This window comes from Manacus candei, unplaced genomic scaffold (assembly GCF_025592945.1).
Source record: "Manacus candei isolate 608988 ecotype Guabito, Panama unplaced genomic scaffold, ASM2559294v1 h1tg000011l, whole genome shotgun sequence".
NCBI lineage: Eukaryota > Metazoa > Chordata > Aves > Passeriformes > Pipridae > Manacus > Manacus candei.
Window position 1 is genome coordinate 26654128 of NW_026138059.1, and position 27318 is coordinate 26681445.

The window sequence follows — 27318 nt, forward strand, 5'->3', positions numbered from 1 at the left end:
TAGGGTCCTTTCACCTTAGCCATCTTTTAAAATGTAACAGACACCAACGACATCAGCAAATTCAACTACCAGAATTAAGTGAAGAATTGACACCGTAATGTGAAGCTTTGTATCTGCAGACTTCAATAAAATAAGAAGTCTCATTACATGTATTTTGAAGTCAAAACAAAGACATTTTCAGTCTCTCAGGAGTTGCTTAAGAAAAACAGATTTCTAACTAATAAGATATTGAAGAAATACATGAGACAATGACAAAAAAAATCTCAAGCATATCCAAGTAGAAAACTGGTAAAAAATCATTTAGTAGATTCACTTGATCATGTGGAAATACAGGAAGCAAATAAGAAAGACAGGGAGATTGCTAAAAACCCAGTATCCACCCTAAAAATAAAGGCATCAAGGTAGGAACATGTGGGTTTTTTAGTTACCAAAATGAAATGTCGGAAGAAATAGAGGTACTGAAAGAAAAGCTCTGGGATATATTGATAATTAAGATGAAATAAAACATCAAACCCTGATGCAACGTATCCAAGATTTCTGATGTTTCTTAATATGGAAGGTCTGAATTGCTATTAAAAAACAGATCAAGTCAATTTTTAACACCTAAATAGGGTAATTTCTGCAAGCTTCTCAGAGTCCTACCCTTTAGCACAGCATTGTTCAGCATGCCTACCTTGGCCACGCATGGCAGTGCTACTTAGGAGGTTGCACATCCCCTGCACTCACACTGTGGCTGCATCTGCCTCTCTTTTGATCATTTTAATGAAAGAGTGCTTAAAAACTAATGGGGGACAGGAGGAGCACCACACTGACATAATCGATTCAGACTGCCAAAAGGCTTCTGTTACAGTCTTCTTCCACAGTAATTTATTAAAAAACACCATAAAACTAGGCAGTAAGTACTTTTATATGGAAGACACTACTTACTGTTATGGATTGAACCCTGATTAAGAGACTGGACAGGCAGAATAAATGGTCAGTTTTCATCTTGGCAAAGGCCAAGTGACTATTCAATTTATGTAAGAGTCTGTTTAATATATTTATGAGTAATCAGAAAAAGTCACGAACAGAGGAAGTCTGCTGATGAAGCAAGTTACGAAGCAGTGGCTGGCAACTTTAGCTAGATTACAAAGTTTATCACTTTGAAAGGAAGCTGATATCGTATTTAGAAACATCCATACAACCTCAGCATTACTTTTGTCTGTGGTGAAAGATACATGCTCTTTTGTGTATGAATGAGGGAAAAGTACTTACTCCATTTAATTAAGGAATGTATCATAGTGTGTATGAACCTGGCAACTAGAACTCCATCATTTCCTAACGTCTAAAGGCTTGACTTCAAAGCTCACTGAACTTTCTTTCCACATGTAGTTTTGTCATTCCTTTGTCTTTAGTCTTTCTAATTAAAAAAAAAAAAAGGCAAACCAAAACAACAACAAAAACCCCACAAAAATCCAACAACCAAACAAATTAAAAAAAACACATACACGAAAAAAAACCAAACCCCCAAACTTCTGCCCTGCACAACTATTCTAAACCACCCAAGCAGAGCTGGAAATTTAAACATTCAGCAATTTTAACACAGGTTGTTACCACTGAAAAACCATGACAAAGAACTGGCAGGGAAGCTATGATGGGGTGATCTCATCTGGCTATAATTTCCCCCACTCTGGCCTTCATTTGTCAGCACAGATGCTCCAACAGTCTTCTGGTTTTCCCAGTGCCCTGCATGCCGCACCACTGGTGGCAAGACCTCATGGGTACCCCGAGTAAATCAGTTGGTACCAGTATCCTTTTGACAATGCAGGGCAAACCAGATTGATCAGGTGATCTGTATTTAATTTCTTGTAACAAAAGAACAAAGAGTTATTGAATTATGCCAATTGAGTGAGAACTCAAATCTGATAAATACTTAATCGCTAAACACTGGACTGGAGCTCACTGATGTCACCCTGGTGTGCAAGACAAACAGGGATTGAACATGCATGTCCATAATAAAAATACCTAGAAACTAAAAATTCCCCTTAAAATAAAACAGTAGAGAATATAAAATTCATTTGTCTACATGGATCAGAGATATAATCAGTATGAAAATTCCCATCTTCTTAATAAAGATCCTCCATGGGAAGGCATCATGAAAGAGCACCCTTAGCCATATGTATGCACACTGCCAGACCACTCCAAACAATTTCTTTTTCTTCCTGTTTCCCCCCAGCACTTTAATCATTTATTCAAAATAAATACTTTATTAATTAATCATGCACAACCAGAGAAATTATTGAATTACAGTCTACAAACCATTTAGGTATGGGTTCACGGGGGACTATGCAGATCACAATCCCAAGGTGAAGCCTGTAATGAACAACGAATTGTTTGTCTGGAATTAGGATATGCACCCAGCTGCCACTCTATCCAGACACAAGTGCCACCAGCAGAATGCATGAACAGCCATCTGCTACAAACAAACCTACCACCCAAAATAAGGTAGGAAGGCTGTCAGAGATGTCAAGAACTCTACTGAATGCTTCACTCTCACTACTGAAACCTGTACAGATGGTGCAAGACTTAGCTTCTCTGTTCATTATAAGATTAAATCCTTCAGCATATTCATTACACAAACTTGTAAATGAAATTTCTTTTACAGAAATCCTTCAGTAGTAATAGACACAAAAGTAGTATTCTGCTTCTAAAGTATTAAGAAATGCAGCTGAAGTACTTTCCTGGGTGTGACAAAAGAAAGGACTATCACCTTGTAATGCCAACTACCAACACTGTAATACCAATTATTGCATCTGTAATCTGGAAGGCATTTGCAGGAAAGTTGTCCTGTCTTTCTGGTGTATCTGCTTAAAAAAAAAAAATCTGTATCCTTACCCATAAGGCTTCTTTCTCTATAAGGGAAATCACTGCTTTGCTATCAGGGTGCTCTGCCTCACTTCAGAACTGCCACATCTCCTCCAGTAACCCCTTTCTCCATTTCTCTGTCTTTCCTTTATCTCTGACTCTAATGCTCAGCTGCCCTTTGGTTTTGTTTAGTACAGACTTTTTAAGCTGGCTATCTCACTCCAACAAATTCCTCCCTTCTCCCTTCTTTTTTCTCTGAACTTTATCAACATTTATTCAGATTCCCAAATTTAGAGGGGAAGTATCCTTTTGTCAGAGCCACCAGGAGGGGAGTAGGAATGCACTGCAATGATAGCAGCTTGGACAAGGCTAAGAAACGGAAGGCAGACAAGATTAGGAACAAAGAAAACCCCTCTGTGATGCCTCTGCTCCACACAGAGCATTTGCTTCACAGCAACAGCTCCCATGTTGACAACTACTGTTCCAGTTTCTCCTGAGCAGCTGTGATCTCCACACCAACATAAACCTGAGGCAGTGACTAAAAAACACACAGGGCACTAGCCAGGCTCCATCTTCCCGGGCAGACACTTGGAGTACAGTCACATCCAAGTTCACTAACACCCCAAGAAGCCCCAAGCAGCCAGACACACTTCCCTGTTGAGGGTTGAGGAAGAGGACCAGGAAGCATCACCTCACCTAAGGAGCTGCTTCTACAAAATTTTTCATCCAATATAACCATATTGCAAGCTCCTCATATGCTAATAGGTATTCTTCTTTTCCAATGTCAGCTTTTTAGATTTTATTTAAAATTATTAATCTATTTTGTCACACACTCTAAAAGGTCTAAAAGCTGAAGCCTGCATGATGAACAACTTGCAAAAATGTATCTTTTCTAAAAACTGTGGGAAAAAAATGATTGAATTGTTCATAAAAATTGCTGTATTATTATTACCAAAACAGAGTATCTTTTAATTTACTGTCCTGAATGATGAATTTTTATTATGTAGGGCACAAGTGAAAGAGCAATTATGATTAAATGCAAACTGGATAGGACAAAAATCTAGTTACTTCTAGACCCTGGCTGATAACTACTACTGATTTAACTGGTATCAAGACCTGCTCTGTCTCTTCTTTCACCTCTTTCTGAGAAGATTTATGTAACATAAATAATTAAGTTATTAATTAACAAATGTACAGTAAAGCAGGGTTTTTTCCATCTTGCAATATGCCTTCAAGACATCATTTTTTACTGCAAGCAATTTTGCATGTTTTCTTGGACTATAATTTACACTTGCCAGAAAAAGCCTGCAACATGGTTCAGCATATTTTGATTTTCCAAGCAGAAAATCCTCATGGAGGTTTTATAAGCTACCTGCATGGATAATAAGCCTTTTAAAGTAAGCTAACTGCAATTAATTACAGGTATTACACAAAAAAAATTTACCTTGTGCATTAAAAAAAAAACCTGTGAAGCTAATTCAAGTCTTATTTAAGGTAGGACAAAGTCTCTAAGAAAAAGCAGTATGTTTCCTTAGACTAAGTGATACGACTAGGAAAAACAAGGACTGGAGCATGCAAGTTAATCTCAAGTATGAAGAAAGACTTTGATGTTTCAAAATTTGGCTGTATTTTTAATATCTATATGATAAGTACAACAAAATAACATAAGCTATTGCCTTTTCCTATAATACCCAGTCTTAGCTACATCTTCAGACCATCAAAGAGAAAAACTTATCAATCAGCACACAGGAATGCAATTTCAGCTATTTCATGGAAATTCTATGCATTTTAACCAGGACTTTAATCACTTTGGAGTAGTGACTGATAGCAAATAAAAAATAATCACCTTTACTGGGAAACCAACCCTGAAGACTCACATGCAAATATGGGTGAGAGAAGTAAAGCAGAATGAATAAAACTTGAGCAGGAACACAAAATTGAATCTATCTGGGAATAGTAACACAGAAACGAGAAGACACAGAAGACAGAAAAGGGCAAACTGGTAGAGCACATATTAGTGTAACAGATGAACGGGAAACCTACATTTTAACATATCCCTCCTGTCAAGTTTTATAGCAGCTAGGAAACCCAACAGCTGGGTGTCTCTTATCTTCTTTTACAATCTTGTTTCTTAAAACAATTGCAACTGAGGAGTGGTCGAAGTTATTCTGTTTACTCAGTTATTACAGATCTGTGCTCTGGGTCTCCCTGTCCCAGCAAAGCCCCTGGGAACAACTCTTTTTGGAGGAATTCAATTTCTTTTGGACATTCCTCTGCTACATTTTACATGCACAGATTAGTGACAATGGGATTACATTGACAGTTTCTGCAATTCTGCTCCTTTTTGGTCTAAATATTTCATTTCACATTCAGAATATTGCTTTAATTTTTCACATGCAACACCTACACTGGAAGAAGACTTATCCATGATTGATTTAAAATGCACAGAAAAAGAATTAACTCTAGGTTAAATTTATATGCACACACCTTCCTGAAACAGTAGAAAAATATCTATCAGACAACAATTAATACAAATGCTGCAAAATCAAATTTCAATTGTTCCTTCAGAGGAATCCTTTATCTGTTTAAAAATTAAATAGGCCATTCCTTTTTTGAAGCTACTTTCAACACCACCTTGTTATTATGGCAAAGAAGATTTATTATCAAACAGTAAACAGGCATTTCATTCTGGTATAAATCACTTAAAGCTAAGACAGAATGTAATTATTGTATTTGACAGTTGAAAACTAGGAGAAAGGAAAAGTGAATTGTTTTCCTTAGGACCAGAATACAAAAAGTGGTTTTAGACAAGTTAGAGAATTCTTGATCATTATTAATGTTTTATGAAGATACCCTGGCTAAACTAATGTGAGGGAGAAAAGAGTGTGCAATCTTCTCCTTGAGAGTTTGTGGGTAAGAAAAAATTTCGCAACTCTCAACTTTCTCAAGTTTGCACACATGGCACAAACAGATTTTCTGCAATTGCCCCCAATATCCCAGCCAGTTCTGTAGGTCCAAGCTAGTCTGTTTTCACTGCAGTTGAAATGACAGTTATTCTCACTATACATTATCCTTTCTTCATTCATAGGTTTTTAATAAAACCCACCTTTCTCTAAGCTTATTAGTAGTTTTGCTTATACAGAAAATTGGTTGGCACGTACAGAAACTCAGAGTTATGGGGGCTAAGGGTGTTTCTGTTGTTAGTTTTATGTATATCAAACTTGAGTAGAAAGCTGCCATAGCTAGCAATAAATAAATTACAGATTATCTGAAATGAGGGTAGAGGAGGAAGTTATGTAGAATTAGGTTTCCTCCACCCTGCTTCTTTCTTCAAGTTACCTTTCCCACTGCTAATATCATTCCACAACTTTTGTATTTCTGTCCTTTCGAGTCCCCTTGTTGATTAAACTTAAGGATGAGACTTTGTCAAAAAAAAAATGAAACAAACCTGCCAACTTCTCTGTTGACAGAATTGCTGATTTAGAGCTTTAGACACCCACCAACTTCTCTGTTGGCAGAGTTGCTGTTTTAGAACCCCAGAAACTCAGTTCATTTTTTGTAACTTAAAAGAAAAAAATTGTGATTCTGGAGCTATTACATCAGAGGAATTAACTTTAAATAACTACCAAATTTTTGCCCTTTCGTCATATCCATAGCAGTTTTTCTGTCAGAAACATCTTCTGTGCACTTTGTTCTGCAATAAGTTCATATAAATTCAAACTGAGTGAACCAAAGAAGTAATTCAGGTTGAGCAATAGCAGAGATATATTTTCTGCATGAAACAAGAATAAGTAACTAGATCGCACTGTTTGAGTATTAACTTGGTAAAAAAATGCAAAAGAGAAGCAACTTTGCAAAATCTACATCTATAGCATCTTTATGTTATGCATTTCTGGATTGTTTAAAAACCACTTGGTATGAAACTTCCGTTACAAAAGAGTCATTAGTTTCATAACATAGCTTTCAGCAACAAACACAAAAATTTGGACCAAATGCTGTATAAAATCCTTTGGGAAATGAATGCTCCTCAGTCTGTACAGTGGAAAGTAGCAGAAGAGACAATGCTGTATAACTTCAATATTAGTTCTTTTCTGCAGTCGTTAGGGTTCGTATCTCTTCCTCAGACTTGTCCAGTAAACTTGTCAACACTCTAAGCTTTTAAGTAATTGGTACAGGCTATGCCATGCTTTTTTTTTACTCAAATGGAAGTGTTTTACAAGTGTAAAACACTGGACACTCCTCTGGCCACAGTCTGGACATAGGCATGCCTTCACAACAGAGGCTCTATCAAACCACAAAAATTTGCCAGCCAAACAACATCAAAGAATCTTAACTTTATCTCTGAAAAAGGCAGGATATCATCTTCAGAAGACACATGGAAAATTCCTCCATGCTGCATGTATCTGAATATTACAAAGAAACAACTGGTATATGATATATGAAAAAAATTACCTGTGTAATAGCTTCCTCTTATTTTTAATATGAGAGAGAAACTAAGGTAAACAACAGGGAAATTATCCCCATGCAGAAACCATTCGTCATATCTTATTATATGGCTGAACAAAAGAGAAAAATGATCACTTTCGAATATCTCATTTTGGTGATATATTTCAAATAACTGAAGCTTAATACTTCTGCTATTAAAACAAACTGTATTTCTGACCTATCTTAAGTGGAAGAAAGCATTTGCTTGTTGTACCATTGTCTCTTCTAAAACAAAACATTATTCTAGTTTATCATGATACAGAATTCATCTTTTGAAACATAATTTTCTTAACACATAAGTAATGTGTGAAGATTTTTATCAAAGTGAGTACTGTGCAGAAACCAAGCACAAACACCCTGCTCAGTAAGACTTGAGAGCCATTTCTGCTTCTTTTCTTGAATAAGAGCAGAACGATCAACAGTGAGTCCTGAATCAGAAGTGTGTAAAGGTAATTTTAATCACAAATCAACAAGTCAGAAGTGTTACTGATACATTAGCTGAGAAGAGTTAACCATGTCCATAGCAGATTTCCCCTTCTGGAGGGGACATAACAGTTCAGAACCTTCATTAAGAGATATCCAATTCACTTGTGAGTCTACCTGTCTTGCTCTACTCCACAAATCCAGCAATCTCCTACAACTGAATATCCACTTTCATGCAGAATTCTGTACTCCTAAATAAAAAGACTAAGAAACTGATAATTTGAGATTTGATGCTTTAACATTCACCAAAAGAGTGAAGTGCTTTTATAAACATCTGTGCAAATGATGGGTTTGATATGCAAACTTGAGAGGGAAAAAAATAAAATAATCAAATTCACTATCTAGTTTCACTCTCCTCATTCCAATCTTCTCTATCCTATAATTAGAGATATACATTATATTTCATTTATAATCCACTGATAAATATTTGCTCACAGTGCAATCTTTTAATACTTTGTGGAAAAAAAGGCTTTAAGTATGAAAATAGCCAAAGATTACAGCTTTGAAAATATTTAGTTGTCATAAGGGGGAAAAATGCCATCTGCTGGGTACAGCTGAGGACTGTCCTTTTCTTACTAACACACAATGATGCCCTGAGAGTTTTCTCTTCACTTCAGAATTCATTTTTCCCCATCTTGAAAATTGATACAGATACATGTATTGCTTTTGAGGAGTATGTAATAGCGACCTAGTTAAAATTCTGTAGCAAAAACTTCCTATTGTCACACCTTTCAGAGGCTGGGAGGACTGACAGACCTCACAGTCCTCACAGGAGAGGTGTTCCAGCCCTCTGATCATCTTTGTGGTCTCCTCTGGACTTGTTCCAACAATTGTTTCTTTAATTCCAAACACCATGGAAAAATACTTATTTTTCAGATCTGTATAGGATGACTAGCATTGGAATAATAATACTTTTGATCTTTCAAGAACATTAGAATTGTCTCTTAACATCTCCCCCAATTCTTCAAAATGCCTTTTTATCTTCACAGATATAAACTTTAATTGCAGTTAGACAATTAAAAAATTATTCAGCTTATACATACAAAGCAGAGCAACACACTGGCATTTGCTTCTCTATTAGTCATATCCAACTTTTCTACCATTCATAAGCCAGTGATGGAACATTGGTTGGTGGAGTACAGATGCAGAATTAGTTATTTACCTAGTTTAAAACCATGAAACCAAGGCACTTAAAACCACATATAAAGCAGTAAAATATCAAAAAAAATGGAGAATGTCCAGTTAAGAAATATACTTGTATGAAAAGACTTAAAAATTAGAAATAGTAAACTCTGATTTAATAAAATGGATAAGCTTATAAATTAAGAAGTATGACAAAAGGTGGATAGGGTTTCCATATGGAAATATGAGGAAGAAAAGAGTTGTTTAGATTCATAACATACAATGTGATTCTTTTACAATTCTGTTTTTGTTTTTAATTTTATAACAAAGTAGCAGCTGTCACCTGTGTGTGTATACACACACATATGCATATAGGTATATATATTTATAAATAAAAAATTCTGATTCATTTCATATGAAGCTGAACCAGCTTACAATCTAGGAAACCTAGGCTTCAAAGTTGAAATAAAGGCTCATTTCTCACACATACAACGATGCTAAAAATGAAGTAGCTCCTGTGAATGTACATATATTCTTGTGTTTAAGATACAAGCCTTGAAGCTCATTTCAGAATAGAATTCAGCACAAAACCATGTTTGTGTATCACGCTCACTGTCATAAGACTGCTTTGTAAAAAGCAAGCGAGCATAAAGAGCATGAAAATAAGGAATTTTGGCCTTTTTAAGACCCTCTAGCAGGATGATGTGCTTACATCTATTGTTAGATGGAAACAAAACTCTACTGACAACTACTAAATGCTTTCTACAAATTCCCAGTCAAAGTGCAGTATGCACACAAGCTCTACACCTCACACTTACTGTTCTTTTCCCTATTGCTTATGTAAGTAACAATGTGGATTCTCCATTACCATTGACTCATTAGGCCTCAATTATGCAAAACAGTCTCCCACAGACAGATACATGCACCTCTAGCCTGATTTTAATATCTTTCTATGATAGGATAAGCATCTTTTACCAGAAAAAAAGCTACAAGCTGTGTATTAGTTAAAAGGACAGCAAGTGTGAATTACCAAGCCTAAGGCAGATCCTAAGTCGTTAAACAGATACCAAAAATCCAATTTATTTTCTCAAAACGCAAATGTTCCTTAAAATGTTAATTTTTAAAAAATCATCACGTACATATATATGTATATACATATTTTAAATCAATCATCACAACTTGAATCCCTACAAAACCAGAGATAATTATCCTGAAAAATAATTAAGTCAATTTCTTTTCTAATGTCTCTGAAGTTGTAAGATAAGCATGTGTACCAAGAGTTTCTTTTCATTATCAAAGAGGGAAGGTGAAACTGCTGATAATCTCCCAGTATTTTAAAAGCCCACAGTTGCATGCATACCATATTGATAACACTGTCATGGCAGAAATGCAAACAATCTGCATCAGGGTCATTTATTTTGTTGACACATTTTGCTGATTCCTAAGTACTCGTGAATTCAGGAAGACACAAAAAGCTGGGCTCCTAATTTCAAAACATTCTGATGGTATCAAAGTAAACAGAATGGTACTCTTGGAACTAAAACTGCCATGAATTATTTTTATCTTTAATATATTCATTATTTAGTACTTATATCTGTTCTTTTATGATTTGTGAGTTTGGCATTATCAGAAAATTAAGTAATAAGATGCTCAGAGTAAGACTGATGAAGAGTAGAAACATGTACAGTATCTTTGTCTGTCCAGATTGTTTACTCTACTCTACCATGGTGATAATTTATTTTCCCTCTTAGTTTGCTTTATTCTTCTTTAAAATATACCACAGCACGCAAGGAATTCATCTGAGTTGAGGTTTTTCCCCTTAAATGCACATTCCATAGAACCATAGAATGGTTTGGGTTGGGAGGGACCCTAAGATGATCGAGTTCCAGCCCTCCCGCTATGGACAGGGACACCTTCCTCTAGACCAGGTGGATCAAAACCCCATCCAACGTGGCCTTGAACACTTCCAGGGATGAGGCGTCCACAGCTACTCTGGGCAACCTGTGCCAGTGCCTCACCACACTCACAGTAAAGAGTTTCTTCCAGATATCTAGTCTAAACCTCTCCTCTTTCAGTTTAAAGCCACTCCTCCTTGTTCTAGCGCTACATGCTCTTGTAAATAATCCCTCCCAGCTCTCTCAGCCTGTCTTCACAGGAGAGGTGTTCCAGCCCTCTCATCATCTTTGTGACCTCCTCTGGACTCGTTCCCACAATTGTTTCTTTAATTCCAAACACCATGGAAAAATACTTATTTTTCAGATCTGTAATAATTCTATAATAATGCTCTCTTCCAAACATGGTTTCAAATGTACTAATCTATAAACCCAAAAAATAGACTATAAAATCTCATTAAGCAACAAACAAAACCAAAACACAAACACACACTTCAAAAAACCCCAAGCAACTGAATATTAATTCATACTATAGACAATTAATGGAGAAAAAATATTCTACATTAAAGTTCCATTCAAGGCATGCTCACAAAATCTAGAAAATGTCCCTTGTTTGAAGAAGAACAAATAGTCACTACACACAAAAATGCAAAAAATGTATTTCAAATAAGCTCACACCAATTTCTAAAATCCATTTAAAGTACTTTGACCAGGATGTTCACAAACACTCTGTAATAAGTCCTGTAATTTAAAAAGTTTATATGTACTGGTGGAAAAGAAAAATATGTTCACATCTGAGTTTCAGTAAGTCTGAGAGTAGCATATCTACTGTTCAAGCTATAGCAAAAGGAAGACGAACATTTATTGTCCTTATTTAAATTAGACGGTGCTTAAATTATGTATCTGGCAAACCTTTACAGCACATAACAAAGAACAATATCAAATTCCTGTTTATGAAAAATGGATGCTATTTTACTTTGCAACTCAAAAATCTTCTCAAAAAAGACAACTGTCTTTTTAAATACATGTACAGTGAGTATTCTGAAAAATCTCTATTTACAGTAAGGAAAGCATGAAGAAAGAAAAAAAATGTTTTAAAATATGTAGTAGTTAAATGTCTAAGTTTCATATGATTTGCAAAATATTTAACATCTGATCTGAAAATAAGTTTAGAGTAATTCTGATTGGCAAGGACCTTTGCATGTCATCTGCCTCATGCTCAAGACATCTGCCTCATGCTCAAGTTACATCAGGTTGTTCACAGGCATATCCAGTTAATTTCTGAGTGCCTCTGAAGATGAAGCCTCCACAGCTTCCCAGACTACTACAGTGTTTGGTCTTTCTCACACTATTTCTCCTGTTGTCCTCTTACAATTTGCGTCCTTTGTTTTTCATTTTTGCGACATGAACCTCTGAGCAATGTGGCGTCACCTTCTCTATAACCTGCCATTAGGGAGTAGTAAACAGCAGTAAAGTATTATCCAGCCTTCTCTTATTTGGACAGAGGAAACCCAGTTCTCTCTCTCTTTCTTTGTATGTAATATTCCCCAATCCCCCCACTGTTTTGGAGGCCCTCCACTGGACTTGCTCCAGCACATCAATGTCTTCATCAAACTGGGGAGCTCAAAACAAGATGCAGTACTCCAGATGCAGTCTCACAAATGCCAAATAGAGGCAAAGACTCATCTACTCCACTGTCTTTGCCACAAGGGCTAACTGTTGCCCCAGTTTCAAAGTTTTGCCTTCTAGTACCCTGAGGTCCAGTTTGCTTAAGTAGTCCCTACCTTAAACTTCCTCGCCCAGCACCCTGCCACGAGAAAAGCCTAAGAGCAGACCTTGCCGGTCAAGACCAACGCAACAGCAGCAGTGTGTACCCCAGCCCTTTTGTATCTTATTCACTCTCTAGTGCTGCATCAGCATCACACCATTTCTTTAAGTCTTCCTTTCATTACCAAGGTACTTGTGGACATCATTGACTTACCCACAACTCCAGCTGAGTTTGGCTTTCCTAATTCCTTCCTTCTACACCGAAACATTGTTTTTATGTTCTCCATGGAGGTCTATCACTGTTTACAGCTTCCACACATTTCATTGCTTGGATGAGTTGACTTTAAAAATTTGAGCAAGCTGTACCTGTCTGCCATACCTGCTTGTCTTTTTGCATAGGGAAAAGTATGTCCTTGTGCATTTTGAGGAGGCTGTCCTTGAAGATCAACCAGCTGCCTTTGCAATTCACAGGACCTGCCATGGGATACTACCTCTGTTCCTTGAAAAAGCCAAAGCCAACAATTCTGAAGTCCAATATAATTTCTCCACTGCCTGCTTCTCTCACTCCTCTCAGATTATACCACCTTACAGTTGTTTAGCTGGGGGTGGCATCAGTCCTCCATTTCAACATTCACAAGTAGCAAGAAACCTAAGCTACATGGCCAAATAGGAATAAAATATCAATCCAAATGTAAATTAGGAGAGAGAAGTACATGGGAGATAAGAAAATTTTAAAGATGTGGTATCTGGGAGCTTTTCTTTATCTCACTTAGAGATAGAAGTGGATCTTTAACAGAGTGGATAATCATTATGATAGCTTACGTGAGCAACTGGAAAGACTAAGGCAGCAGCTAGTTCAAAAAAAGGAACAGGGTCTATAAAACATACAAGGCTACATTTACATCCTAATTTACAAGCGTATAGATAATTTTAGGATGATATGAGGCAAAGCTTTTAAAAATCTGGAGAAATGAGTAGCTAAAGTAGAATAATCATCTGACAGATGGAGATTGCCCAAGGCTGCCACTCGAACATATAAAAAGATGAGGCTGAGTTCATTTTTGAAATCCAACATTAGAAATTCCAAGAGCATCCTTAGTATTAGTTGTGGAAAGTACAACATTATGCTTGGTGTTTCAGAGTACAAATAGAGGTTAGATTCAAATCCTTAGTTTGAAAATAGTTTTTAAACCTGAAGCTTTACAAAAAGATTTTAATATCCTCCTATAAGCAATATAACATAAATATTTACAGCATAGCACCTAGGTAAAATGTTTGTCTACCAGTTTCCATCGCAATGTCGATGGTGGCATTCTGAATTAGCTCCAGCTTTCCTTCAACCCCAGTCCTTTCTAGTTTACAAAACAAAAAGAGAAGATCAGTTCCAAAAAAAAAAAAAAAAAACAAACATAAAAACATCCACTTGCCTGTAGTCGTGATATCTATATCTTGTTGTTGATTTGTAATTACCAATGTATCCAAGAATTTAAGCCCCCACTGTCCTTGAATGTACTGTGTTTTATCTCTCATTTTTTATTACTTGACAATGTCCAAGATAACCAGAACTTTGCCTAAATACTGTTTGTTTGGGTTTTTTCCCCATGTGGTCTAGTTAATCACAGATACAGTAAAAAAAAAAAAGGTAGTACAGACTTGACACTTGCAAATAGTGCATGTCTACTTCAGATTACTAACATTTTTTAAAAGAGGAGTATATCTTAGAAGATGAGTAAAATCCTTGATGTTTTCCAATACTTCAAGGCACTATATAATATTATCCTGTGATTTGAAATGGTATCGAATCGACTCAGTTAAGATACTAATTCACAATCAACAAACCTAAAACTTTGCTTGTAATTTGATTTTAGCATCTCTGATTCAGATAAAACTAAGGGAGTTGCACAGGCTAATTAAAAATCTGTAAAAGGAAGCATGGACATTTAAGAAATTCTAGTTATGGAAGCTACCAGAAATCTGGCACTATGTGGCATTTTCAGTTGATATTTGTGACATTTAAATAAGACTCAGAGTCAGTTTGGGGTTTTTTATTTATTTAAAGAAATATACTTAGAAGCAGACACTTTGAGAAAAAGCATCTCTACTATTTAAAAGCAGTCTTCTCTCTAATATAAGTGAGATGTTGCACACAGCAATTAAATATCCTCCACATTCTCTTCTGATAGGGTTGTTTAACTTGTAGGTTATTTGGAAATAGAGTTAATGTGTTTAAGTCCCTCTTGTTTTATTTTCTGTGAGTATCATCATAATTTAGGAAAAATACAAGGTACTGTTATATAATCACTTTGCATTGCTTACGTGAGAACATTATAGTAGTAAAACTGAAATGAAAAAGAAGTGTTTTACCAGAGACAAACAATGAAGTACTCTCCTGTTTAGTTGATTTAATCAGTTTCTGTTTGTTATTGGGGAGCTTGTGTGTTTGGTTTTAGGGTTTGGTTTGGTTTTGATTTTTTTTAACTATAAGTAACTGTTTTGATGCAATGAGAAGAGACTGAGAGAGAGTATAAGCTGAAATTCTTGCAAACACAACATAAAAAGAGTTAATCTAACCATCATCCTGACACTTGGAAAGGCTGGACTATGATAATACACAGGGGACAATTACCAAGGCTCAGCTGATCAGCTGTAACTCAGTAAGGTGCAATAATGCAATTTCTTTCAAGTATGTGCACTGAACAGGAGTGTTGGTATTGGGTTACTGAGGTTACAGAAACCTTGCCTTTCTTTGGGATGCAGTAGTATCTTTTTTCTTTATGTTTATTCTTTGTTATGAGATCTTCATCTTTATAGGGTTTATTCTAAAAATACTTCACAGATCGTAATCCCAATACCTCTTTCTAATTCAATGTCAAAACTCCCTCCAATATCAATAGTGAAATAACTGAACCCTAGATAAAAACAACTGGTCATTCATCCGTAACTGAACTACATCTGGGGTGAAACAGCAGCTATTTCGCAGTTAACATTTCTATTGTACACTAATCTGTGGATGGCAGTGCTCAACTGAAAACACAGGGGAATTTACGTAGATGGAAAATAACCATATTGACTAAAATCTGGCAAACTCCCTAGAGGTAACTCTTGTATTCAGATGAAAAATGCACAAGATTGTTTACAATTGTTCAGGATCTCAATTACATATGCTAGCTAAAAGACATGTCCAACAGCTGACAGAGTTCTAATCTCATGCTGCTGAATAAATAATGCTCCTATATGCTTTTTTCACTATTTGAGTGAGCAGGTAACTATAAATACAAGGGCTTCATGGTTGGAGTTTTGCAATACAGGTTCAGTCTGTATCACTACTGCCCAGGCTGTAAGCTGTGATAAGATCACACACAATTGTAGCACAGGTTTAGTTGTCTGCATTTCAAGTTTTAAAGATGAGCCTGTAAATCAGAACTGAGGAATTGGAAATTACAGACAACCCCTGTTTCCATTATTTCAAGCTGTTAAGTATTTGAGATCAATACTTTAACTTCAGCTAATCATTTGTCAGTAAGAGATCAATACAATGGCATACCTTCTACTTCCGTAAATATTACTTGCTTAACTGTGCCAAAACAACACACAAATTCAGTTACAGTACTTTAGTCACATCTGTATTACTCTGCTGCCAAATGCCTGACAAATGTACCGTCTGAATAGGAGATCTCAGAGGGTAGTGATCAGTGGCACAGGGTCCAGCTGGAGGCCTGTCACTAGTAGTGTCCCCAAGGTTCAGCACTGGGCCCAGTATTGTTCCAACTTATTCATCAATGACTTGGACAAAGGGGCAGATGCCTTCTCAGCAAGTCCATTGACAACACCAAGCTAGGAGGGATGGCTGATACCTCAGAATTTTGTGCAGTCCTTCAGAAGAGTCGACAGGTTGAAGAGATGGGCAGAGAGGAACCAACTAAAGATCAACAAAGGAAAATGCAGAGTCCTGCACCTGGGGAAAAATAACCCTGGGCAACAGTACCTGCTGGGGCACTGGTGGAAAGCAGCTCTGCAGAGAAGCACCTGAGGGCGCTAGTGGACAACAAGCTGTCCATGAGCCAGCAGTGGCCCTGGTGGTCAAGAAGGCCAAGGGTATCCTGGAGGGCCTTAGAAAAAGCATTGCCAGGAGTTTGAGGGAGCTGATCCTGCCCCTCTGCTCAACCCTAGTGAGGCCTCATCTGAAGTGCTGTGTCCAGCTCTGGACCCCTCAGTACATGAGAGACATGGAACGCCTGGAGTGGGTCCAGTGGAGGGCAACAAAGATGATTAAGGGACTGGAGCATCTCTCTTATGAGGAAAGGCTCAGGGAGCTGGGCTTGTTCAGTATCAAGAAGATACTCAATTGAGAGGGGACCTCATCAATGTCTACAAGTACCTCGAGGGAGAGTGTCAAGATGATAGAGCCAGGCTCTTCTTGGTGGTGCTGAGCAATCGGACAAGAGGCAATGGGCAGAAAGTGATGCACAGGAAGTTCCATTTGAACATGAGGAAGAACTTTACTGTGCGGGTGTCTGTGCCCAGAGAGGTTGTGGAGTCTCCCTCACTGCAGATATTCAAGAACTGTCTGAATGCAATCCTGTGCCATGTGCTCTGAGATGACACTGCTTTAGCAGGGAGACTGGACAAGATGACCCACTGTGGTCCCTCCCAACCTTACCCATTCTGTAATGTGATTTCAGATTACTGAAGAAGAAAGCCTTTTTTACCCAAAAAGTTGAAACCAGTATCAGTGCTTGCTTTTAATCTTAGTGTGGTGGGAGGAAGCAGGAAGTCTAATTCATGTTAGAATTGCCAGTAGCAAGACATTCAGTTCATCAAAACAGATTTTTTAGTTATATCACAAATCACCCATTTTATTATGGCAGCACTCACAACTCAGGAACTGTCTTTATACAGTCTAAAATTAAAGATGCTTCTTTTAAAACCCTAGTCAACAACTTCAAAATCTGTATAATTCTCATGTTTTGTCAAATGAGTTCAGATTTTACCCAAATTAAAAACTGAAGCAGGCAAACCTGAAGTGTTTCATTCACTTTTTGTGTTTAATTGGGTAGAATCTACTATTTCATAGGTCATTATTTAAGATAAATACCTCTCTCCCAACAATGGTAAGTTATTATTTTCTTCATTAACTTTTCTTTCTGTTGGATGAATGCACTTATGTTACTAGTAGCAGTCAACTGTCATGTGAGATGAAGTGAAACTTATCTGGAAGAACTGTACTTTATCAAATACCAGGTTTCTAAGACTTTTTTAAGGTACGTGAGAGCAGCATAAACACTCACATATTTAAATATTACATTAATTACAGACTAATTCAGGCAGTTGTTTCTGCCTGAAATATATTGCTTGTATTTGCAATATAAGCAATGCACTGACTTTCACATAGCTGAAATATGATAGAACTTTTCTAAAAGCGTTTCCAATTCCACAGTGGATCAACCATTCTTTTAACAACTTGCTACTAATTGCTACTAACTTTTTAGAAATAGTTTTTTGCTGGCTTATGTTTTATAACTTCTTCATGTTCCAATCACATAATCTATGATGTAATATATTAAACATAACACAATAGCACTGACAGTTGTGTATTTTAAAACAGTCATAACTAATCAACCAATACTCATTTATTAATGGGAAATAAAAACATGTTGTGTTTTGCTTCTGAATCACAGGCTACTACTGTATATTTCTAAACTCCAGCAGAACTAATAAGAATACTGTAATAAAAATAACTTCCTATCAGATAATGAATAATTAAATGTTTTTTTTACATAAATCTTTCATATTACATTATCCTATGACTTAAATAAAAGCCAAAAAAGCATAAAATGTTTGTAATGAGCTGATTTTCTGAAGTAAAACTTAAAATATTCCTGTATATTCTCTGAAAACGCTATGTTGTTACTGAGGACTTAATATTGCATTTTCAAATAAAATAATTTGAACAGATAATTTTGACCTCCTGAAATGCTGAGACGTTATCAGTTGAGTCCCTTTTGCAGAATAAATCCCATATCCTTAAGATTCTCTCTATTCACCAAATATATTCATTAACATGACAGGCAGATGTCTTAAAGTTAAATGGGCCATTATTAGGACACTGGAATATGCAAGAAATATATGAATTAATTGTTTAATCATATTGAGTTGCCTGTGGCACTAAGAAAAAGAAAAGCTAAATATCAGTATTTCACACTGTCAACTGAAATTGAGTCCCAGATGTTAAAAGACTAAGCAACCTAAAAATCAATTAACTTCATTTTAAACAAAATCTTTTCCAAAGCAAGTTTTAATCTAGTGATTCAATCTTCCCCTTCCCCTCCCTGGTACAAAAGAACATGGAAATTGCCACTATTTAATATGTGCAGTGACTGAACTAAGCAAATGGTATGTAGAACCAATGCAAGATTTTCATGTCTTCTGCCATTACAACTCACTGTTTTTGACTAAGATTGTAATGGTTTTTAAAAATAATACCAGAGAATTTTGGAATGGGCTGCCCAGGGAGGTGGTGGATTTACCGTCCCTGGAGGTTTTTAAGATGAGACTGGATGTGGCACTTATTGCCATGGTCTAGTAACCACGGTGGTGTTGAATCAAGGGTTGGACTTGATGATCTCAGAGGTCTTTTCCAACCCGGTTGATTCCATGATTCTATGAATGCCTAATGAGTAAAAATGTCAGACTTTGTTTTTCTCTAAGAAAACAAATGCCATTTGTCACTGTGTACAATTCTGAAATAGAAGAAAGCTTAAGTTGTTATTATTTTGCATAAAACCAATGAAAAATAGTTATTTTATATTAGAATTCAAGCTAATACACTCTGCCTACTCTCAAAAACATATGGGCTAGTGCCAATTCCAAACGTGACTTTTTGTCAGAAATTTTATGAAAGTTAATGTAAGAATGAGTAAATTTACATTATAAACATCTGCCATTGTTTTCAGTACAACACTAATTACAACAGTTCTTGTATTTTGAATGAACAAGGTCTAGAGAATATAGAAAGGCTTAGCCCCAGTAAGTGTCAAGAAATATCAGAGGAGAGATTAACTGCTAAGGGACATTCACATGAGTGTTATAAATTTTAAAAGGGAAGAGATTACATACCCCTCTCCACCAATTCTTGTTATCTTTAGACGAAAATCAACAGAGTTCAGGCTGGGTGGCTTCCATTTCAAAATATCATCGCATCGACCAGGCTTGTATTTCTGAAGTAAATTAAAATGCAGTTTAATTATGCTTATTGGTTTTCACTGGTTTTAAAAGTAACAATTCAGCCTTTCAGACTATTTTAGCTGTCTCTAATGAATTACAATACTTAGTGACTGAAACAATGAATTCCATTACCATGGAGGTAGTTGTGCTTCACTACTTTATTTGCTGTTCCCTTTTAAAACTGCTTAGCACTGTAGCTACGCCATTGAATATAATAAAAAGCTGAGAATGGAAATAAAAATTAGCATACTTCATTATCTCTCTCTGCCCGATGGAAAATTTCAAAAAAAGAAAATAAGATAGCACAGAAAGAAATGAAAACACTGGAAGGACATACAGAAAAGATACATTTAAAATAATCTCAGCATTTTTGAACAATTTTATGAATGGTCTTTTTCTTATCCATGTTATTGGTTGACACAGCATGAAAAGCCAGCAGCCACCATACTGCCACCTATCAGAAAGGCCTATCACGATAGAATGAGAAATTTTACTTCTTTGATATTTATTCATCTACAGCGAGAAAATACATCCAATTTTATATGAAAAATAAACCCAACCATGAATATCCACTGTCTTTTGGAAAAAGAGCAATCATTAGTATCACTAATGATTACTTATGCACACAGGCTGTGTTAAGTATTCTCAAAATACAAAATTTACTGATGATAAACTAACAGTTCTAGATTTAAAATGACAAAAACAGATGAATTTTCTGTTTTCTGATGTAAGAATGTAAAGTTATTCTTCCCAAAATAAATGCAGCACATCTTACTTACCATTTCTTGCTGAAAGGACAGCATGTGACTTTTGCTAGACAGTAAGTAAAGGCAAGTTTCACATAATTGACACCCAAATCAGCTCAAAACATTTTTAGCTACAGTTCTGCTACATATGACAAAAATAACCCACTAACAGCTTCATCTGGAATTTGAATGTGGCTGGCTACAGGGCATTATCTTTTCATTTTTGATCATCACCCTTAGATCCTTTGAGAGCAACAGCTTCAGGCTTTCAGTCTGGTTCCCATTCAGGGCAATATAAACCCATTTCCAACACCAATATTAGTCACCTGCCCAACTTCCTATTCTAATCAGAAAACCAGTAAGATACAGTGTGATAAAGTTATGAAAGTTTCTTCCTTTTTCTTTCATTCTTTCTTTTCTTTTCTTTCTTGCTTCTCTTCCCAACCAAATTTCCCTCTATATGTTTCCTGTGTTAGTTACCTGTACACCTTATCAAAATGGATTTAGAAAAGTAATGTTTAAGCAATGTACAAAAACCAGAAAATCTTTCAGCAACAAGGAAATATTCCTTTAGTTGCTACCATACTGCTGTTCCCTCCCTCTTTTCTTTGGCTCTTTTCCATTCACCTGAAATATCTTAAAATTCCAATGATCTAATCTTTAGATTTTTATAGTAATGAAACTTATCTTGCTCTTTACCTCTTTCCTCTACATTCCCAAACTAAAAATCTGCTATCATGCAGTATGGAGTTCAAAATATTTAAGGACTCATGGCATACATACCAACTGATATTAAATAGATAAATCAGAATAGACAAAACATGATGCTTGGCAAAGCAATTAAGCTTTTCTGATCATAATTTTTATATATATAATGTTTTAAATACTGTTTATGCACTTAAATATATTTTGAAGTATTTGCATTCAATTTTACAGAAAGGCAGATGGCACTGAAAGTTCTTTTTCAGCTAACTTTTCATGCCATTTTCTTGTATTTATGCCTGATATAGAGAGAATATGGAGTAAAATCCAACACAAATTTTATTAATAAAATATGTCCCAGGAATAATAGGACAGAATACAATGTTTGAAAAAACATTATTTGTTGCTTTCTCTCATCTGCAGTTTCTAATTTGGCCAAAGACAATTACTACTAATAATTATTTGCTAAGTAATTCAAAGAAGAAATAAGGGGAACAATCCTATTTGTGACAAATTTCTCCACAGATATTGAAAATTTAATTTATGAAACAACTGCCACAGCGGGTATGAAAAAACACAGAGTAGAGCTGAGTAGATGAATTTGTTGAAACAGGTGTGATTTTGCCGTAAGGAACAAAAGATTCATCTTAACAATTGCTCTTTGGTCCTTTAGAATGACTGAGGACTTCAACCAAAGGTGGTATTTGTCAATCATACACAGACACTAAAATCTTGTATTAAGCCTCTGTGCTGCATGGCTTCTAATTTACTGACTTACTGTGAGGGTTCTGAGACACTGGAGCCGTTTGTCCAGAGAAGCTGTGGATGCCCCATCCCTGGAAACATTTAAGGCCAGACTGGATGGAGCTCTGAGCAACCTATCCTAGTGGTAGGTGTCCCTGCCCATGGCAGGAGAGCTGAACTAGATGATCTTTAAGGTCCCTTCCAACTCAAACCATTCTATGATTCTGTGACTTGCAATAATCTTCCAACTAAGGTTTTTGCATTCATGAGTACTAAATATTTCCATAAACAGAAGTCTTACTTTCTGGAGGAAGAGATAACAGGATTAAACATGGCCCATCTTGAAAACTAGAGGCCAAGATTTCCTCTCAGCAATATGAGAAAAATCAAAGGCCTTTAAGGGAAGACCAAAGGCTTCTTTCAAGACAGCAGATTGTCCTATTCATATTTGCTTCTGCCTGGACCATATGACCTGAAAACACTAGACACTCCTTTAGAAAATTCTTACCGACGCAAAAAGAATGAACCAACCTCTATGAGTCATAGCCTGAAATTCTGAGGAAGAGTTACAATCTTATATAACAACCTTACCTACTAGAGCTCTAGTGTCCTGACTCTGACAACAGCCAACAGCATGTGCTCAGGGCAGATGAAAAGCAGGGCAATTATATATGGTATTTTCTACTACTCTCTGAGAAAGTATCCATTTTCAAGCTCAGAGACTTCCTGATGTGGATGTGATTCAAATGTGATTCCTATGTGTTTAGTCATTTTCAGTTTCTCTGCATGAGCTTGTACAGCTCCCCAGTAAGACCATGTAAACCTCCACCAATGCAGCACAATGTTTCACACACAGCCTGACTACACTGCAGGAAAAAACACTACCTTTTGTTTATTTTGAACCACTTTTTGTTGGTTTCAAAGACTTGAGCTCCATAGGGTTCATATTAAGAAAGATGCTGAACAATCAAACGTCACTGTTTCCATGCTACTCATAGTTTCATATGAGTCTCTATGCATGGAAATACACTCAGCTCAGAAGTTATCATTTTATATGTGCAGTTACAAAATTTTTCTCCACTTACATTACTCTACATTTATCTACATAGAAGTTTATAAACTGGTTTATCACTCAGCCCCTCAGTCTTGTAAGAGATTACTATAATTCTCCACATTTAGGACCAGTCCTTGCTGATCCATCAAGAAAACACCACTTTACAATTCATCCAATTTTCAGGCTTGCTTATGTGCAGTACTGGTGACTCCCTTCCCTGGTGAGGACTGAACTGTACCCCAATCCCTTCACTCCTACTTTTTAACCAATTAGATATCTGTGCAAGAACCTTTTAAGTCTCACATCTACTTTAGTTTCTTCAAGAGTCTTTTATGAGAAATTTTGACAAGAGGCTTTCTGGAAGTCTTAAGTAGGAAAACCATATGATCCTTATTCGAATGAGTTTTGAACCCTTTGTTGGAAAGGCATAACATTCCTTTCAATAATTTATGTAATTTTCACCAACTATATCATGTTCACCCAGATCATAGAATCATAGAATCAGCTAGGTTGGAAGGGACCTCCAAGATCAAGTCCAACCCTTGATCCACTACCGCTGTGGTTACTAGGCCATGGCACTCAGTGCCACATCCAGTCTTGTCTGAAAAACCTCCAGGGATGGAGAATCCACCACTTCCCTGGGCAGCCCATTCCAATGTCTGATTACCCTCTCTGTAAAGAAATTCTTCCTAATATCTAACCTAAATCTCCCCTGGCACAGTTTAAGACCATGCCCTCTTGTCTTACTGATAGTTGCCTGAGAAAAGAGATCAACCCCCACCTGGCTACAACCTCCTTTCAGGGAGTTGTAGAGAGTGATGAGGTCTCCCCTGAGCCTCCTCTTTTCCAGGCTGAACAGCCCCAGCTCCCTCAGCCTCTCCTCATAGGACTTGGGCTCCAGTCCCTTCACCAGCCTTGTTGCTCTTCTCTGGACCTGCTCCTGCACCTCAGTGTCCTTCCTGAACTGAGGGGCCCAGAACTGGACACAGGACTCCAGGTGTGGCCTCACCAGTGCTGAGTACGGGGGAAGAATCACTTCCCTGGTCCTGCTGGCCACACTGTTCCTGATACAGGCCAGGATGTCATTGGCCTTCTTGGCCACCTGGGCACACTGCTGGCTCATGTTCAGCTTCCTGTCAATCCAAACTCTCAGGTCCTTTTCTGCCTGGCTGCTCTCCAGACACTCTGTGCCCAGCCTGTAGCGCTGCAGGGGGTTGTTGTGGCCAAAGTGCAGGACCCAGCACTTGGCCTTGTTGAACCTCATCCCGTTGGAATCAGCCCAACTCTCCAACCTATCCAGATCCCTCTGTAGAGCCTTCCTGCCTTCCAGATGATCGACACTCCCCGCCAGCTTAGTGTCAACTACTGTATTCCTTATTGCTGTTTCTACTCCTTTTTCCAGTCCAGATACCAAGCTTACAGAACTTATTTCTTCCCCATTCTTCCATGACACCTGCTCCCACCATCATTTTTTTTAAATGGTATTGTATTTTCTACCCTCACATGCTTAGGTAACAATGTATATTTTTCACACAGGATCTACTATCCAATTTTTTCAAACTGTTTCCTAGACTGACAAGTTACACCCTCCTAAAAGTCAATAAGAAACCAACTTCACAACAGACAAGGACAACTATTCCAAGATCAGTAGTGAAAAGCGATGTTTTGACAGGATGTATCTGTGTACCTGTAATTACACTGATGGATCCACAATTTTGACTAAAGTTTAATTAGAAATATAATTGGCTGGCTTGCTTGAAAGGCAGTGGGGGAGGATTTGCTCTTTAAGATGGAGATATTTTCTTTACCTCTAATACCAGCACAGTGTGAAACATGCCTCAGCTAGACATTTTGTCCTATCAATAAATAAAGTGGGGAAAGATAATCTCTACCCCATTTCAAGTTAGTCAAAAAGATCTTACTTAGAAAGCAGTGGCAATAAATATACTCTTTTGACTATTACATTTAATTTTGACCATTATCAAAACAACAGCCTTCTCACTTCACAATTTGTTAATACTGAGCACCTGGCAAAGGTAACACGTAATTTACAGGTATCTTTCAGAAACAGTTACAAAAGCTTAGATAAGCAATTAAGATTTCAAAACTCATATTGAGAACAAGTCATACAGCTCCCCCCTGCCCCTCCCCAACTTCTGTTACCAAGAAAGACAGAAATTCACAGAAGTCTAACTTCAAATGAGAATTCATCTAAAGGATTAATAATCCCTGAAAAAGAGATTACTTTTTGTAAAAGGTGAGCCCATACACACAATACAGCAGTAATAAGTTATTGAGTTTGACTGCCAAGTCCTAAATCAATTTCTTTAAACATGAGCTGAAGCCAAACAAGAATTCTGCTTGTTAAGTATGTGAAAACTTCACCTTAGATGAATCACTGCATACTGCAGACCTGTTCTGCCTGAAGTTATTCTTTATTTTAATTCCAAACCAAAATGTGAAGCAATCTGTTTGAGATCGAACTACACCCTAGCATTTTAAATATAGCATTCATAGCAATGATATCCTCAACACCACCCCCCAACAAATATGTATGTACATGACTACTTCTAAAATGTCAGATCCCCTATCATCTCAAATACAAAGTTCATGTTTCAATCTGAAACCTTTCAACCTAGTCCAAACACAAAAATTAGAACTCCACACCAAAAAAGGTACATCGATAAATCAGAAACTATCTCAAATAGCTTTAAAGAATTGGACTAGGTGACCTCCTGAAGTCCCTACCAACCTAAATTGTTCTACAAAACTGTATCTCTCTTAGGTTGGTTGTGCTTTTAGCAGCCATACTGAGTGCTAAATTACACCAGCATTTTAGTTGGCAAAAGTAACACACTTTCAACACAAATCCCCCAGTTGTACCTACTTAGTACACCTTAGTTGCAATAGCCAGGTAGCTCTGGTGCACACAAATTGGATCCCATTAATGTAAAACCAAACTTGAAGTTTCTCCTCAGGAACATACCTAATGCACTTCACACCAAAGTACAGACTCTGCAGGCCAAGGCAAAGGCTGTACCATTGCTGTGCTACCTTACACCTACACAGCACAGACAAACCTGAGCTGTGAAGATATCCTGTGCCATGCTGAAATGCTGCTTCAAAAAAATAAGGGTATCAGTGCTTTCAGTTAGCTATGAACCTTGATTTCTTCAATTTTTACAGCTTTGCCACTCACCATCTACCTAACTTTTCATTTATCTATGTAGTAGTAGTAGTAGTAGTAGTAGTAGTAGTAGTAGTAGTAGTGTCAGTGCCCTACCTTCTGTGGCCATTGTAGCCTGGCAGAACCTCAGGCCATTTCTCTTTTCATCATTCTTTTCTTTTTCACAACTTTCCATTCCAGTCAGTGTTTCTCCCAAAAGGAGTGATAGACCACCTCAGTCTCCTAGAAGATTGATCTGGGCCCATTAGTACTTGTCAGACTGTGCTAGTAGACCAACAGTTTCCCCAACAGCAGAATAACTGACAGAATCAAGAGGTTACTAACCTCAAGGGGGCTGTAGAGTAGAACAGCACTATCAATCAGTATCACCTTCATCAAGAGGATGAAGACCAGGGGCAACAGAAGTAGCATGGTGAATGTACCCCTATTATGGAGATCCTGAACTTCAGGCAAGAGCATAATAATGACCCTAAGTCTCAGATTTATAACATCCTGCTGATTTATAATGTCCAACTCCATAGGTTCAAGTGGGCCCACTCCACTCTGAGGGTTTTTTTGTTAGACCCTTGTTAGAACGACTTTAGCACTGCAGGGCAAATTGATGGGCTGCTGGTCACATTGAACCTCAATCCCCTCCTCTATCCCAAAGTAGTAAGTCTAGTTCCACCCTTCTTTCACAGCTGCCCATAGTGGGATAAACTCTTTTCTCCTCTCCTTTCAGATCAAGAGAAAGAGTGGCCCTCAGAGCCCCCAGTTTTGTTATCTGAACTTTTGCGGACACACTTCTTGTTTATTGAAGATAGTCTCACACTAAGATGATAAAATTTCACTCGAAATAGCTTCTTCGCATGGGATAGATGTTTCTGCTTAGTATTTTGTAGGAGGAAGAGTGAGGTTGGTTTCTGGGACTGCATTCTGGGCAGGCAGTCTGGGCTGTGGGGTGGTGTTGAGTCACCATGAAGACACCCACCTGGAGATTGAGTAACTTCAGCCTAAGTCTAGACACAACAAATGATTTCTCCTAGGGACTGAAGAGGTGTTGGGATGATCAAGAGAGAAGTTCATGCC

General features: G+C 37.2%; 1 protein-coding gene across 3 annotated transcripts in view; it reads right to left on the reverse strand.

The window, feature by feature from the left end:
- Positions 1–27318, reverse strand: part of RNGTT (RNA guanylyltransferase and 5'-phosphatase) — a 177874-nt gene that overhangs the window by 39652 nt on the left and 110904 nt on the right. For all 3 annotated transcript variants that reach the window (XM_051777749.1, XM_051777751.1, XM_051777750.1), the window contains exon 13: positions 19710–19810. In XM_051777749.1, coding sequence (XP_051633709.1) covers positions 19710–19810 — 101 coding nt within the window. The remainder of the gene's footprint in view (positions 1–19709; positions 19811–27318) is intronic.